Source organism: Lutra lutra, chromosome 2 (genome assembly GCF_902655055.1).
Source record: "Lutra lutra chromosome 2, mLutLut1.2, whole genome shotgun sequence".
NCBI classification, from domain to species: Eukaryota; Metazoa; Chordata; class Mammalia; order Carnivora; family Mustelidae; genus Lutra; species Lutra lutra.
In genome coordinates, this window is record NC_062279.1 from 67939090 (window position 1) to 67957251 (window position 18162).

The window sequence follows — 18162 nt, forward strand, 5'->3', positions numbered from 1 at the left end:
AGGCAGTGCCCATGGAGTCCCAGTTACTGTGCTGAGTTCTTCACACCGTTTAGTCCTCATGGCAACCCTAGGAGATGCATAGCACGGAAGGGGTTAAGGGCCACAGGGCTAGTAGGTATCCATGCCAGGATCTGAACATGGACAGTCAGGCTCCAGAGTCTGTGCTTTTAGCCACCAGGCCAGCATTTTTCAAACTGTCCCTGCATGGGAATCATCTGCGGGGCTGCACCTGAAGAGTTTCTGATTCTGCAGGTCTGGGGCAGCACCTGAGACATTTCTAACAGGTTCTCAGGAGGTGCTGATCTGAGGGGCGTGTGGGCCACACTTTGAGAACCACTGCATTAGACCAACTCATTCTCTGTACTGAAAGAGCAAGTCTTAGTCTGTAAAAACTGAACTCTGAATCGGGTTGCTGAATGAAATACAGGACACTCAGTCCTGTCCAAATTTGAATGAACTTTTTATTCAGATAAACAACAAATACTTTTTTAGTCTAAGTGTGTTCCACGTTAAGATTCAGCAACACTTACTCTGGTTGTCTAGGCCACCTGGGCCAGAGAGACCAGAAAGCCACTGAGAATGAAAACATCTCATTTTAGTCGCAGAACGCTGTCTCCCACCTTCACCAAACGGATTATCACTCTTAAAGGCCGGAAAAAACGCAGCTTCATTTCCTTCATCCTACCAAGCAACAGAATTTGCTAACGGCTGGCAGCCAGGGGAAAAAGCAGCAGCAAGCAACTGGAGAAATAACATTCGGCTGCATTCTTAAATTTAATTCCACTCTGTCCTCACCCACTGAAGACCACCAGCTCACCCTCACCCTCAGTTCAAGGAGAATAAGGTGAAGCGGTATCACCACGATCATTCTCCTAGATCTGAAGAAAGGGTGTGCTTACTATCAGAGGCTAAGATCAAATGAAGTATTATTTTAGGAAAACCCACTCGCCATTACAGTCTTGGTTCAGTTCAATATTATGAAAGACTGGCTTTAGTTCATCCTGGCCTTTCCTAAAGGAGAAACTTTATAATTTGAAGGCAAAAAACAGGTTAATATTTTTTACTGCCAATTTACAGCCAATTACTGTTGTTAGTCGAGGCTTCTGGTTCATGTTTCTGCTTCTTATTGTCCACTTACTTGCTCCTTGTGAGATGACAGAAATGTCCCTAGAGGCGACAGTCCTATTATTGGCAACTTCAACTTAGAAGAGGGGAGCTACCACTCTGTCTACGGAGCTGCATTTACTGTTGCATCAGCCTCGGAGTTGGACTTGACCTCACAGGCAATTAGCACTGAACACCATGGCCGGGCCGAGCCTGAGAACATGGGCTTCTACTCCCTGTTCAATTATGAGGGAGCCAACAGAAGCATGAGCCTAAGCAAGGAGTCAGCAATCAGGACAACTGCATCCAATCTAGTAAACATCGGGGGGCACCTGCCTTCATCAGGGCCAGGCAGAACCTCCCGCTGACTCGGACAGAGCTCCGACTGCAAACATGAGAGCCACAGTCCCCCTCCCTCACGCCAAGCCCCCCCCCCCCCCAAGCTCCGAGAGCGTACAGAGGGCGGACTGCCAAGCGTACTTACAGGGAGGTCTGCATAGAAGTAGTGTTTCCTGTCAAACAAGGACTTCTTGTTGATGTGGCAGTTCAGTGCCAGGCCTGTCATCACGGCTGCTTCTACGCACCTCCTGTTGAGAACCTATGGAAGCATGACACACGGCTCGTCTCAGATCCAGGCCGAACAAATGCTTCTCCCACACACTGACATCCTCCCTGAATATTCAGTTTGGCCCTTCAACAGGCATTATCTCTGGTTCTCTTGTGTGGGCAGCTCCAGTTCACAAGCAGACTCTTGTCTGTCTGGAAGTGGGAAAACTTTATATAAGAAAGGAAAATGCACGCAGTAGTGGGTCCTGCAGGGTATTTAATGAACTGCCACATCGGAGATCCTTTTCCCCAGTACCGGGCATCAAAGTGAACAGGGAGGGGCCCGGCAAAGCTCAGCAGAGTGGTGAGTACGGGGAATCTACTTAATCTCATTCCCCGTGCACAGAACAAGGAGCCAGTCAGAATACAGACGCACCACGGGTTCCTAAGAGGAGGGTCCGAGAGGGAGCTCATGGAGTCACCTCAGTGAGGGTGGAAAACACTTCAGCAGAGAAAGAATGAATTTCTGGGGGCGCATGAATGGCTCAGTGGGTTAAGCCTCTGCCTTCAGCTCAGGTCATGATCTCAGGGTCCTGGGATCGAGCCCCACATCGGGCTCTCTGCTCAGCGGGGAGCCTGCTTCCTCCTCTCTCTCTCTCTCTCTCTCTCTGCCTACTTGTGATCTCTGTCAAATTAAAAAAAAAATGAATTTCTGGAAATTCTGGGGAAAAAAATGTTATTTCTTAAAGGGCTGGGAAATGTGGCCCGCCCGCCCCCTTGCTTTCAGTCCAGGCCTGGAGAACTCGAGAGGTGCACACCTAGGTGCCCTGTACCCTGACTGTACCTGTACCGCCGGTCCCTCCAGGGACTCCCGGAACCCAAAGGTTCCTTCTGGGTCCCACCCTCCCCCACTTTCAGGAGTGAATGACCAAGAAATGACTAGCAAACTTCCCAATCCAAAAGGAGGTGAACAGCTTTTAAGAACTTTGGGGGTAGAGATATGGGGTCTAGAATAAAGCGGACAACTGGAGATAAGGAGAAAGCAATCAAAGTTCTGGAGTCAGACGGGTTCTCCTATGTGTAAGTATAGCTGTATGAACAGAAGGCTCAGTTTGCTCACCTCTGAAGTAAGCATTTAGTATCTACCTTGAGGAGCGCAGAAAGTAACAGCCAGAACATCTACTCCATAGTAAGAAATAAATAACTAGCACATTCTCCCCACTCTGCTTGCTAATGAAACACACTTCTATTCTTTATTAGAATACTTATAACGTTCTTTAGTATATTTGGTATACTCTTATTTGTGTAGGGCTTTCCACAGCCACCATTTTATTCCAGCCTCACAGCAACCCTGTAGGGAAGGAATTTGTATGGTCTCGAAATTTCAAGAAAAGAAAAAACTAAGACCCAGAAATACCAAGAAACTCGTCCCAATCACAGAGATGGCAAACAGTCAAGTTAACTCCAAAGCACACACACGCCCTTGCCTAGTGGGTGATAAACAGAATCCCAGTGGCTTAGGGACCAGTCCTCCAGGCTGGAATAACGAGTGCGGCCCCCCCCAACACAAGCACAGCTTGCCGATCAAACACAGATTTTGAAAACCAATCCATACAACAAAATGTAGGAGGCATCTCTACTTACTGCAATATGCAACCCCCAAAGACACCCCAAATAGCAAATCTCCCTCCTGGTAACATCATCACACGCCTTTTCTTCAGAAATCCGACTATAAAATGTAGCCTTCTCACAGCTTCTATCTGGACCTCTTTATTCTGTGCCAAGTAATATTGTCAGCTCTACAGTAATAATGGTTCTCGCGAAGAAATGTATGTGTGTGGGGGGGGCGGGAACAGGATGCTCTAATTATTGATGTTTTCACTTGCTAATGTTTGGTGTTTTACCAAGCAGTTGTTACCACAATACAAACATAGCTAGCTAGCAGAGAACGCTACCAGCTCCCAGCCTGTCGGTTCAGGTCAAGGCCCAGAAGAACACGGAACCGGAGTCCCAGCCTGGGGCCCTGCTCCTCCTGGGCTCTGCCCAGGCTTGGGCTTGCTGTAAACTGCCTGTCTGGCTCATCTGTACCAGGTCTGGCTTTATCACTCCCACTGATTTTCCAGCTACCGTTGGCTCGCTCGTCTCTGCCAGTCTGCCGCTGAGGAGGCCCAACCTGCTTCCTCCTCTCCTACGTGTGAAGAGAACCCAGGTTTGATTTGTTTGCAAATTTCTGCACACAGGTTGCTAACAAACTCCCTGCGCTGGCTCTGCAAGGGAGTAAGGGGTCGCGAGCGATCCCAGACTCCCACTGTGCCTGCATGCACAGGAGGACACCGGCACTTGAGAAACCATCAATTTCCAAAGAATAAGAATGCAGGAAAACACATAAACATTAGAGCGATATTGAATATGCTTTAATCTTTTTTTGATGATTTAGAAGACTTGAAGTACTTCAGGGTCAGAATTATAAGCATCAATCATCACCACACTACAGTTGCACAGAGGGGCTAGTAAATAGAGAGTGCCAGTTAAAAGAATGCCAAGAAAAAAGAATTTATTATGATCTTAGTCAAGCTGCTTATGACAGATGGAGGTCCAGGTCAGCATGTTCGGAGGACGGGATGTAGAACTGGAAAATTCAACTTGGGCTGTCTATTCTGAAAAACTTCTGAAGTATCTATACAGTACCATATTTTAGGGATACAGAGGTAAATGGGACTCTGTCACTGCCACCAATGAATCTGCAGTGGAGACATGAACCTGCCAACATCTAGCTCCCTCTCAAATTTGCCTTCTATACTAGGAAGACTTTGCTAAAAATGCAAATCTTACAGCGTTCTGTTGCTTAAAATCAATCAATGGCTCCCAATACTCACATGACAAAGGCCAAGCTTTTACATGATCCACTTCCCACCTCCATCTTCAATTTCATCTCATATTAACAATCCTCCCCCCAAACACATATGGTCCATCTCCTATATAAACCATGTTGACCTGTGGACTCTCCCTCTTCTCATTCCATTCAAAATCTACCGAGATGTCACCAAACCTGTGAAACTTTCCTTATTCTTCTTCCTATGTACCCCTCTGATCTTCTACACACTTCCATTTGTGCTAGTATTACCCTGGACTGAATTTATTTACATATATTCCCATTAGACTAATTTTCATGAGGATGGGAACTGTCTGTTCATCCTTCCATATCCCTGGAGCATAAACAGAACTGAAACGTAGTGGTGCTCAATTCATGTGTGTTAGACTCAAATGAGGGTGGAGGTGATGGCTATCAAGGCAAGGTTTCAGAGAGGCAGTGATGTCTCAATCTCCTCAAAGGTATTACTTGCCACCTGTGGCCTTCACACTTGTTTCTGGAAGTTTCCTGAAGCAAAAACCAATCATGTATGATGTGATCAAAGAGGTTAACTTGAAGATTCAAAGACTTAATCTGTCCCAAAGAAGGTGTGTTCCAGAATTTTCTTTGTAATTAACATAAAGGGACTACAAAGGATCTCGGGGTTAGCCACAAGAGCTTTCATGCAGAAGGAAAGCCATGATCCCTGGAACTCATATAGCACACCTTTCTAATGGAGTCTTCACTCTTAAAGGAGGCTTCACACTGCCTTCAGGAATGATCCCTGGCAAGTATTTATGTGCAAATAAATTGCACAACACGTACATTCGCCATTTAACCCTCGCAGTAATCCTAGGGCAGACACTGCTACAATCCTCATCTTACTGATAATGAAGGGAGTCACAGAGATTAAGTCATTTAGCCAAGGTGACCCACACAATAAATGGCAGAGCCAGGAAGTCAGACCCCTGGAATTCAGGCTCTCAATGACTACACTCTACCTTAGATCTTCAAAGAATAAAGCATGTTACTGATAGCTAGCAACACCACTCTATCTGGCCAGAACTCCGGAGCAGCACCTCAGACCAAATTCCACTGCAGATAATGTAAGGCAGATACTGTTTCTAACACCTTCTCCATGGTGTCTATAGGTTTGTTTTCAGATGTTGAGCTTCTAGAGAACAGGTATTGTGTTCTCAATTTGTAAAATAATACTGTCTCTGGTATGTGGAACTTTGGATACTGAATGGACCTACAGGTTTTCTCCATTAGCAGGGGATGTTGTATCGACACAAACTTCCAAAAGCCTTAGATACAAGAACTACCCATGAAATGATTTCTCAAATAAGTGAAGAGGCTCTTCTATTTTAATTAGAAGATAAGAAAAGTAGAAGTAGAAGAAATGTGCATTCGATCTCCAAGGACACACTGCCCCAATTTGAGAAACAGTCTTCTTAAGTCTTCTAAAGACTTACTTAGCCTAACCAGGCAAGCATTTCCTAATCTCTGAGTACAATGGACCATCATTTATGACAACTTCCACCACATTCCCACCCCCCTCCAAAAAATCACCAGGCTGTACACATTTTACTTTCCTAGTATATCTTGACTTTCTCCACTTCCTCTCAATCCTCTGATTTAATTCAGGTCTCTTTTCATACATCCTTCCCTCCAGCTGAAACTTCTGCACTGACCACCTGGCCAGGTTTCTCTCCCTTCATTCTAGTCATCTACGATCTCCTTCATGCCCATTTAAGAGTGACCTTTCTAAAGGGTAAACTCTGTCCACGCAATGCCCCTACTTAAAACCCTTCTTCACTACTTCTCGTAACTTAGAGGGTAAAGTCCAATTGTTTGCTGGAGTCTTCTATGTCCTTCATAAGTTAGTCCCCGACTACCTTTCTAGCCTCCTCTTTTTCCACTGTCCCCGACCCCAGAGACCCTCATGCAAACTTGCATCTGACGTGCTTCTTCTGTACAAACTGCTGCTTCTGCTGGTAATGCCCTTTCTTCTCATCCACTTGAGCAAGACCTTAGCCCCTGGCAAGGCCTGGATGTCCCACCACTAGCGTGGTCTAGGTATTCCTTCTTCTCCAGTAAAGCACGTCTCCCCAAGCCAACTGAGCTCCCTGAGGGTAGTCAAGTTATTTTATCTTATTCCCCTCTGCCCCACTACCTAAATGCAATATGAAGCTGATTAAACATTAACAGAGGTAATGAATAATTTAACATTCCCTTTATCAACATCCAAAAGACTACAAGCTATGAAATAAAAGCAAAATTGTTTTACAAATATGTGTGGTCTGGAAAAAGAGACCACTCTTAGAATGTAAAACAGAACAAATTTGATACAGAGACTTTATTACCCAAATGACAGACGAGTTGAGACGTCACAGAGGGCACAGTAAGGCAATTTAAGAGATTCTCAATAGCAGGAGGCTGCTTCTACTCCTTGCTGGAGGGATGGGGGTGGAGAGAAGCAGTGTTCCCAAAGCCAGGGTATGGGGCACCCAGAGGACCCTGGAAACACAGTGGACCTGTCTCCTGGGAGCTGTAATCAGGGACAAAACCCAGCCACGTCAAGAGGGGTTGCCAGAGAGGGAGGGAGAAATATTTTATAGCTTCTTTCCTCCCATCTCTGGTCTTTCACCAGAGCCTCCCATGGGCCTAACCAGCTGGGAGCCAGCTGGCCAGGGACACCAGGAACAGAAGCACACGGGGACAGTGTGCACCCCTCTGATACTCAGCAGAGCAGAGGAATGATGAAGTGTGATATGGGGGATAGGCAGGCCACAACTGCACAGCAAAGACATGCATTTGTATAGTCACTTCTGTGACTTTTTCTTTTGATAATAGCTAATGAATAAAATGATGCCACTCTCAAGTCTATCCAATCAACATAAAATTGAAAATTCTGTGAACTCCTTTTTCATATACTGGGAGCCAAAAATTATGAAATGCTACTGTCTTCTAAGAGACATTTGTGATAACTCAACTTGGGTTGGAATGAACTCCAAGTCTACATGGACCATTAGGAAAAGATTTGCTAAGCAAGTCAACAGAATGAAGAAGATTCCATAATCTAATGAAGTCAATATAATATTTCTTAGAATTCCCTGGAATTCTACTAATTATAAATAAATCCACTCACTAAAGTCAGCCTCTGGGACCTATACCAGGAAATATTTTCGTGATGTACTTCAAAGAAATAAAACTATCTTTCAAAACAGTCTACTATTCATAACATTTCTCTCCCCTTCCTAACTGGTGAGCCCACGGTGCTATGATCCCCAAAGTCAGTCCAATAGCTATCAGTACCTCCTTTAAAAATTGAGACAACATGACTAGACTCGTGTACTCACTAAAAATCCAGTTAGCAATTCTTTTGGAGCATTAAAGCAAAGATCACAAAGTGATGTTTTACAAAAAGCCCAAATGGCAATTATTCTGTGAAATTTATAGTATATAAGACCAATCTGATGTTTAAGATACAGCATGGTAAATGCTTTAATTTATAGAGAGAAAGTAATTAAGATTTATTAAGAAAAATAAGGCAGTAAAATGGGCCTTTATCTTACTGCTAACCATAAATTTATCACAAAGCATGAACTCCCTCTAATTCACATTCAAGGAAAAAGTTACTACATAGATAAATTTTCATTACTGTAGAGAAAATCGTTGCCCCATTTCCCCACTCCACATCCCTTCTCACCGCTGGGCCCTTTTATCATCACCCAAAACAAATACAAACACTCTTGAGTTATGGAGATTAAACTTGCGAAAACTGGTCAGGTAGGTAAGATAATTTTTTTAAAGAGAAATTTTACCACAAAAAGTTACTAGCTTTATGCAGATATTAAATATTTATAGGGATATACCCATGTAAATATATGACCTTTACGCCTAAACATGGACACTGTCTAGGGAAAAGGAGAAAGTGAATGCTGTATTTTCTCTTTTGTTTAAATCCCTCTTTCCCAAAGGGGAATACAGCTCCCATTCTCAAATAGCCACCTCACAGGAAACAATTCTTATTTAAGAGAAGGCTATGATTTGGCAGTTTTGACTGTTTTTCAGCTCTAAGACTCCTCTTTAGACTCTTGTACCAATGCCACTCCCTACAACTGGTCAAGATCAGGGGCAAAGTGTTGATCCAAAGTGTCAGAAGGCCCACTCTCCTCGTTGAGATTCCATACTCCTCTTGCCTCTTGCCAACCTGGCAAGGTCAGGTGGCTAGGGCCGGTGCCCACAGTCACCCACAGCTAAGGCTAGCCCACACCAGTGGGGTCTTTAGAACTGGAGCAGTCTTTCTTGCTTTTCCACAGACCACTGGCATGCCAAGATGTGATCTTAACCTCTGGGTTGTAACAAAAAAAGAAAGAAGAGCCTTGGCAACTCTAGGCCTGCCTCTAGTCTAGTTAAAAAGTTTCCACATGACACAGCCTGGTTTGTTTGGACTTCACTGTGGGGTTGGAGGCCAATGTCCTAGCTACTATAGTGTTCATCTGTGGAGTCTCATGCTTGGCCACTTCGCCAAGTCAGATAGATAGGAAGGCTTAAGGGCAGCCAGTAAAAAGCAAGATTGGGTGTGACATGAACTGGTCTCTGTTTCCCACAGCATTTCCAACAGTCATTCATTTGGCATTACTCATTATAATCAAAATCTAAGAGAGGACTTGTACTAATTGATAGACCAGGAGAAAACTAAGTTAGAAAGACCTGGAACTACTCTCTACTATTACTAGCTGTGTAACCTTGGACAAATGAACTAACCTCTCTCAATTTCCTTCTTTGTTAGAAGAATAGTAATATTGCAGGATTGTTCTATGAATTAAATAAAATTACTCAACACATGGCAGACATTTAGAAAATACTAGTTTCAGAACGGAAGTGTTAAATGCAAAATGCCCATCTCAACTGAATCTTTTATATGCAAGCTTTTCTAGGAGGCAAGGGACTCCAATGAGAAAAGTCTAAACAGCTCCACAGATCCATTAGTCTAGATCTACAATCCAAAGCAAGGCACAACAGATGCTGAAATTATGTATTATGTCAATATAACATTTCCCCCTTAAATGATAACCAACACCTTTTGTGACAATTAGTGTGTTATCTTCAGTGCAATGGAGACCATATTTCTCAATGCCTCAGGAAGCTTCATTTTCTGTTTTAGGGTGAAGCAAAATTTTCCTGGATACATTGTATACTTGCCTGTGGCTGGGAAAAGCTTCCATTCTCAAATGAAAGGAACTACCTTCTAACAAGCTGAATGCTTATAAATCAATTAAATGAGTCAATTTTTAGCCTCATCTTACTGATGTCCACTACACATCTACGGCTTCCTGTCTTCAAGACAGTAGTTATGTCTGGAACACAAAGACAGTCCACGGAGAAGAGATGTATGAAGGCATGAAGCAGATATAAGAATGTTTAAAAAAAAAATCATTATTCTTTTCCAATAAAACTTTGATATGGGGCCATGATCTTTAACTAAGAAAGCTCTTCCTCCCACCCCCACTTCTAATCTAAAATTTGTCTTTCTCTTGTTTATAACTTTTTTTTAAAGATTTTATTTGACAGAGAGAGAGAGAGCGAGCGCACAACAGGGGGAGCGGCAGGCAGAGGGAAAGGGAGAAGTAGACTCCCCACTGAGCAGAGAGCCCAACACTGGGCTGGATCCCAGGACCCTGGGATCAAGACCTGAGACTAAGGCAGACACTTAACCAACTGAGCCACCCAAGTGCCCCTCCTGTTTACAACTTTTAAGAAAAATATACTGATATCAAAAAAGCTAAAACATACAAACCTCTTCATTTTAGATTGCCCTCATATAGAAACTACGGTCTTTTCTAATCTATCCTAAAATTTACTCACAAGACTCTATACCTGGAGAAATTCAATGGAATGACAAACTTTCATATTACTGAAACATCAAGAGTAATCAGTGACAGGAGCATCTGGGTGCCTCAGTCGTTAAGTGTCTGCCTTCGGCTCAGGTCATGGTCCCAGGGTCCTGGGATCGAGCCCCACATCAGGCTCCCTGCTCAGCGGGAAGCCTGCTTCTCCCTCTCCCACTCCTCCTGCTTGTGTTCCCTCTCCTGCTGTGTCTCTCTCTGTCAAATAAATAAATAAAATCTTAGAAAAAAAAAAAGAGTCATCAGTGATAGCAGTAAGAAACATTAACTTCATGAGTGGAAAGCTCTAATGATTCAGAATATCTACTTTCATTTTTGTATGAAAGATTAGTACTATGTTGAAAGATCTGACTTGCTAAGAAATCAAACAACTGGCCTAACCAACGCTGGCTGGGTGTTCACCATTGAGTGGTATGGATGGGGAGTTCGGTGAAAGAAGGCCTGTGGATATCAAAAGCAAAGTCCTTAGAGACACATATACCTGCTGTGTTCATCAGTCCCACGTGTGTCCTGAGGAGTGAGCCTTTGGAAGAGTCTATCAGGACGTAGAGTTTTAGGAAGAAAAAACTATCTTTCATTGGCTACATCCAACAGGAATGAATACACCTCTTTAGAGGTTTCATGGTAAGCCATGAAATCATGAGGTGAAAAGATAAAAGGAAAAGAAAAAAAGCTACACTCTCATTGGGCAGAACACCCTACTTCCTTAATTATGTTTGCTTCAGGAGGAGATGATAAAAGAACTGGCCTGGACTTTTAAAAGAAGGGACAGAGGGATGGAAGGGGGAAGAAAAAGGAGAAGGAAAAAGGAAGAAAATGAGGCTAAAGAGACGTGACAACTGGACGCACCATGTGATCTCTGAATGGGTCCTGGATGGGGGAGAAGAAAACAAAGGACACTCCTGAGACAACTGTGGGAACACAAATAGGAACCGTGTCTGAGATGTCAGTGCTGTATCCATATCAGCTGTCCTTACCGCCATCGTTTTGCAGCGATCCCAGAAGGGAATGTTTTTGATCCCCAGAGATAGATGCAGAGATATCTGGGGGTGAAGGGCCATGGTTTCTGCAACCTACTCTCAAGTGACTCATCTGAAAGAAGAAACAGTCCAGGTGCAGTCCTTCATGAAACAGAATGCAGTCCAGGATGTTCACTGTATGATTTTTTCAACTTTTTCATAAGTTTGGATTTCTTCAAAATAAAAAGTGTGGGGGCTGGAGAAAGGAGTGGATAATTCTCCTGCCTGAGAGGATGGTGAGATGTTACGAGCCAGAAGGGGGAGAGAGAGCCTGGAGGAGGCAGGAGCTATTTAAACTGATGCTGACTCATAAGCCGTACGTGTGTACCACAAGCTTGCATTCACCAGGGCTAAAAATTGGCTGTAATAGAGAAAACATTCTAGATACTCTATCTCCCTAAAACTTGCCTATGCTGTAATCAAGTGGGACATATTAGGGCCCTGTGTGGGTGCTGCAGTACGGAGCAGCCCTCTAGGAATGTGAGCAATCTGTTAACAGTGAATTCTCTATTATCTACCTATAAGCATAAAAATCCTGCATATGGGCCACACGTATGTACTCTAGAATATGAAAAGGCAACTTGTTCTTTTACCTGGGAGGAAAATGATTTCCCCAACTATATATTTTCTGGTTGGAAATACTTTGTGGCTTCCCCCAAACCTGTACGAGCATCTTACTTTCTGTTGGTGCTTTTGTTCTGTTGCTTCACCGTGTCACCGGACATGACATTTCTCAGTTCCAGTGTGTCTCTGGAAGACATCTATGATGGAGAACTTCATCTTAATTAAATTCAAATCAATTAAATTCATGCTGTTGTGACGTGTGCCACCCTGACTTATTTCAGTGAGTGTTACACAAGTGTCTGCCACCCTCATCCCTTGCTCAACTCTACTGGCCACTAGGGAATGGAAGTATCTCTACTGAACTATAAAAAGTTAAGAATATGAGTGTTCTCTTTAAAAAAGGTCGGGGGCACATGGGTGGCTCAGTGAGTTAAGCCTCTGCCTTCGGCTCAAGTCATGATCTCAGGGTCCTGGGATGGAGCCCCGCATCAGGCTCTCTGCTCAGCGGGGAGCCTGCTTCCTCCTCTCTCTCTGCCTGCCTCTCTGCCTACTTGTGATCTCTATCAAATAAAAAAAAAAAAAAGAAAAAAAAAAGAATATGAGTGTTCTAACCATACCAAAAAACATTTATGTGCTACTCAGTTTATAAAGTGCTTTCATATACATTAACTTCTCTGTCTTCATATACGTCAATAAGGAAGAGAAAAAGAAAGAAGGTAAATAAGATAGATTCCTGACCAGGATAAGTGAGCACAGGTTATGAGTGAGTACGAGCATCTTAAATGTTTACAACCAGCTATAAAAGAAAAAGTCTCTGTTATGTTTTGTTGGAAATGAACAATTAGCAAATACCGCAGAAGGGAATGAAGTCTGGTGCTTTATGCTAAAAATGGGAACAAGGCAACTCTCCCTTCTATTTTTAACTGGGCTCCTGACCTCCCTATGTCCTTAGGCAAGTCAGCAAGGGCCTCGGTTTCTGCTTCTGTCAGCTGGGGTTGGTGCCGCTGACCTTGCTCACTGGGGTGGCCTATGAGTTGGCAAACATCACTGAAAATTCAAGACACTATTCACAATCACATATTATTGCCTGTCTGCATTTCCTAAGAAAGCTGCAGAGCATGACAAAGACCCTTGATTGATTGACCATGCTTCTTGCTTTTACACTTGTGAAAGAAGATTCATGCATCAAAATCTGAAATGCAATACTTTTAAGGTACCTAGGAATGCTAATGTGTTTTGATTCTCACTTACTCTCCCAGTCCCAGCAGCCCTACTCCTTATTACAATGATGCAACCAGTGGTGGAAGGCTGGAAAACACAAAAGCTCACTAGAAAGAACCCCGTGCCATGAAGAACAGACTGCTCTTCAGAGGGGCCCAGCCTGACTACACCAACTACACCAACATCACCAAGGTGACGTGTGTCATTTCTGAGAGGCCAATGGCAAAATGACTTCCAAACCTTGCCAAGATTTTAAAAAGAGCTAAGGAGGAAAAAATGCCCCAAGATGCTGCAGTGTACAGAAGAGCCAACAATTCCCCACCTCCTCCTTCCCCCACCATACTGATATGAAGTTGAAAATACATACAGAAATGACCAAGTAAGAAAGGCCCATCCCAATGGCCTCAGATGCCAAATGTATTTACTTGTGGTATGGAGAAGGAATTCCATAGAACTCATTCAAAAAGACTATTTCACATCTATTTGCAGACACAATGCAGACACAGCAGAACTGTCTTGTGCTTTTGAGGGCAGGAGCGGGCATTCTCCATTCTTCTGCCTCCATGTCACCATGTGGCTGGATTTTGCTCTCTACTCCATATTCTCTTGTCCCCAAAAGAGGAGTGACTTGTTGACTAGTGACTTTGGGAAGAGAAACCACACACATGTGGGTTGGCCCCTCTGGTGGGACATTTTTACGACAGGTCCCCAGTACAAATCATCAGAACCAAGCTCTACGAGCCCTTTCCGGTCAGTATGCCTGCAGAGATGATACATTCTAGGCCCCTGTGGACATCTGAAAAGGTTTTGGTACAAACAGGCTCTTCCCCTACAAGTGAAAGGCCTACAGTTTTGGGGCACCAGTTCAACATAAGTGGAAAGTACTAGAAGTTATTTGGCTGTATGTCAGGTTGCATTTTTCAATCAAGCTATTATTGGTAATAAAGCGGATATGCTCACCTCCATCTGTCTGACCTGTATGTTGATTTCTCAATTGGTTCTGACTCAAAAGGAGAAGGGGGCCTTATATTTAGTGACCCTGTAATACCTTCCTGGAAATTCTTCTCTAACACTCATAAAACCAATCTAGAAACCTGCACAGCATCACCAATGACTCTATAAAGCAGAAGAGACCCAAGAGGGCCAGCTGCCGTGGGCATGCATTTCCTGTGAGGGAAGAGCTTTTACATGTCTGCTGCAATTTTTTAAGTTCTGGAACTGTCCATGGAAGAAAAATGAATGGTACCCCAGCTGCATGATTTCAGGCTGCATTTTTATTATAGGCTTCTAGTATAAATCACTAGAACAAAGCCTGTATGAGCTGCCTGAATGTCAGAGACAAAAATAGTGTCACAGAACACTGTTAGGTAATTTTTTTAACTACTCCATATTTATATCAACAAAAGACTCCTAAGCTTTCATACTCCTGGGCATCTTTGGTAATGTGTTTATGTTTTATTTTCTACACATCCCCACCTCACTTTCCAGTATGACAGACTTTTTGGTGCAGTGGTGTACCAAATTCATTTTAAACAGTTATGTGTTCTAAGTATAGCACTATCTCCTCTGACAAGGGCTCGCTGCTCCTGTGTGCAATCTCTCATCCAAGCACATATTTTGAGGGGAAAACAAACCAACATAAGGGAACATGGAAAAGGAAGAAAAGCCCTTTCCAAACATAATACTGAAGGTTTCTTCCTCAGGAACGAATCCTGGGGGAAGATGAGCATGCTGCCTGGAGATGTTCCCTTAAGAGGAAAAAAGCAGAGAGAAACACAGCGGGGTCAGAGAGATGCTTTGCAGGCCTAGGAGAGTCACTTGGAGTAAAGGCTGGATGATGTTCTTTAGGTTCCCCAAGGCCAGGGTGGAGGGCAAAACAAAACCTCGGTTTCCTCATGGGTCTCCCACCATACCTGGCTGAACCTTTCAATGCTATCATATTGCTTTTTGTTATCCTTAAGAGGAATGAGATGGCATCATCATTTCCATACAAAGGTGAAGGGAATGATTGAAGGATACATTCTTTTGGGAAAATGAGAACTTTTAAAGGCAATGGGTAAGTAGATGATCAAGACGGTAGAGTAGGAGGATTCTGAACTCCTCTCCTCCCACAGACACCCCAAAGGCTGCAATTACATACACAGCAACCCTCTCTGAGAATAACCTGAAAGATAGCAGAACATTCTTCTACAGCCAAAGATGTAAACAAAAAGCTACACTGAGAATGGTTGGAGGGGCAGAGATGTGATCTTATTGGGATGCCCACCCTCGAATGTGGGACCCACAAGTAGGAGGAACATCACAGGTGTGGAGATCCATCTTGAGGAGTGAAGGGTTCAAGATCCACATCAGACATCCCCTGCCCTGGGGCACTGCACTGGGAAGATGAGCCCCATGATGTCTGGCTTTGAGAATCAGCAGGGCTTAACTCCAGGAGCTTTGAAAATGAATGAGGCTTACTTCCAAGAGAGCCGGAGGTATGGGAAACCAAGACTCTTCTTTTAAAGGGCCTATGCACAAGCTGACTTGCTTGGGAACTGGGTACAGAGGCAGAAGGAAGAAAAGTACCTGGTCATATGTGAAGGAGCTTCACTGATGAGTTTTAGGACATGTGAAAGAGACAGGACTCTGTAGGAATTTTCTCCAGGAACAGAAGCACTGGCAGGCACCATCTTTCTTGCCCTCCTTCTACCTAGCTGGCCCACTGCTGGCCAGATCTAGTTCTGACACTCTTTCTACCTACCTTGCTAGCACTGTTCACCCTGCCCCTGTGTTCCCCCATGGACCTGCCATACCCAACCTGCCAGCCTCGGCAGGTGTGCCTCCATAATGCTCCCACTTTGCCATGCCCTGTGGGCAGACTCTGCCAGGACCAGAAAATCCCCAAAGCGGCTCCCACTCTACCATAGCTGGCAAGTGGCTCAGCCAAGACTGGTGCTCCCTCCAAAACTGTTCCCACCCAGCCACACCCAAAGTCAGCCTCGTCCAGAACAGTGCCCCCACAAAGTAGTTCTCTCCCCAACATACCTGGCAAGTGGCCTCAGCTAGAACAAGGGCCCCTCTAAAGTGCTCTTGAGCTGGGGAGCTGCTCTGACCCCCAGCATTCCCATAACTGTTCAGTCTTGCAGTCAGCCATAAGTAGGACTAGACTTCCCCATGCTTGCATGCTTGCAGTAGCCTTGGCTGGAGATCTCAGCTGTGCTGGGGGCCAGGCTCCACCCACCAGCGAGTCCAAAGTAGTCACATCCCAGCTAAATCAGACAGGCGCACACAGCCCACAGAGGGGATGCTCCTGGAGGTCCTGGTTCTGGTGACCAGGGGGGGACTGTGCTTCTGGGTCCTACAGGATGCCTTCTACATTAGAACACCCCTTTAAGACCCGGAGCTGTAGCTGATCTCCTTAATGCTCAGAAACAAACACAGAACCAGGTAAAATGAAGAGATAAGAAAATATGTTCCAAATGAAAAAAACAAACAGACAAACAAAAAATAAGATAAAACCTCAGAAAAAGAACTGAACAAAATGAAGACAAGCAATCCAAGTAATGATCTTAAAGATGCTCACCAAACTTGGGAGAACTGATGACTACAGTAAAAACTACAACAAAGAGAAAATATAAAAAAGAACCAATCAGAGCTGAAGAATACAATAATTGAAATGAAAAATACATGAGAGAGAACCAACAGCAGATTAGAGAATGCAATAGAACAAATCAGCGATCTGGAGACAGGACATAAGAAATCACCCATGCTGAACAGTAAAAAGGAAGAAAAGGATTTTTAAAAAAATGAGAATTGTTTAAGGGACCTACAGGACAACACCAACTGGACTAACACCTGCAATGTAGGGGTCCTAGAGGGACAGAGAGAAAGGGGCAGAAGTCTTATTTAAAGAAATAATAGCTGAAAACTTCCCTCACTTGGGGAAGAAAGAGATATACAGGTCTGGGAGGCACAGAGAAGGCCAAACAAGATGACATCAAAAAGGTCCTCATAATTAAAAGACACATAATAATTAAAATGTAAGAAATTAAAAATAAGGAGGGAATCTTACAAGCACAAGAGAAAAAAGCAACTAATTATGTACCAGGGAGCCCCCATAAAGCTATCAGCTGACTTTTCCACAGAAACTTTGCAGGTCATAAGAGAAGGGCAGGATACTTTGGAAGTGCTAAAAGAAAATACCCTACAATCTGAAACTTTCTTTTCTTTTATTTTATTTTATTTAAAGATTTTATTTATTTATTTGACAGAGAGAGAGAGAGATCACAAGTAGGCAGAGAGGCAGGCAGAGAGAGAGAGGAGGAAGCAGGCTCCCTGCTGAGCAGAGAGCCCGATGTGGGGCTTGATCCCAGGTCCTTGGGGTCATGACCCGAGCCGAAGGCAGAGGCTTTAACCCACTGAGCCACTCAGGCGCCCCAATCTGAAACTTTCTACCTGGCAAGGTTTTCATTCACAATTGAAGGAGATAAAAGAATTTACCAGACAAACAAAAAGTTAAAGAAAGGCGTTCAGGACCACTAAGCTAGCCTTACAAGAAATTTTACAGGGAATTTTTTAAGTCAAAAAGAAGTAAAAAACTATGAAAGCAAAATATCTGGTAAAAGCAAACATACAGTAACGGCGGTGGATCAACCTCTTATAAAAAGCTGGCATGAAGGTGAAAAGATAAAAGTAGTAAAATCAATTATATCTACAATAATTACTTAAGGGATACACAAAACAAAAAGATGTAAAATACAAAGAAATGCACAAGCCATGGCAGAGAGAGAGTAGTGTTTTCAGCATGTGTTTGAATTAAGTGACCATCAACTAAAAACAGACTGTTAACACAAAGATTGTTATATATGAACCTCATAATAGCCACAAATCAAAAACCTGTAATAGATACACAAAAAGTAAACAGGAAGAAACCCAAACATAACACTAAAGTCATTACAAA

General features: G+C 43.6%; 1 protein-coding gene across 1 annotated transcript in view; it reads right to left on the bottom strand.

Moving 5' to 3' along the window:
* Positions 1-18162, bottom strand: part of GATB (glutamyl-tRNA amidotransferase subunit B) — a 102413-nt gene that overhangs the window by 63699 nt on the left and 20552 nt on the right. The window contains exon 3 of the mRNA XM_047717645.1: positions 1589-1702. Within this exon, the coding sequence (XP_047573601.1) occupies positions 1589-1702 (114 nt within the window). The remainder of the gene's footprint in view (positions 1-1588; positions 1703-18162) is intronic.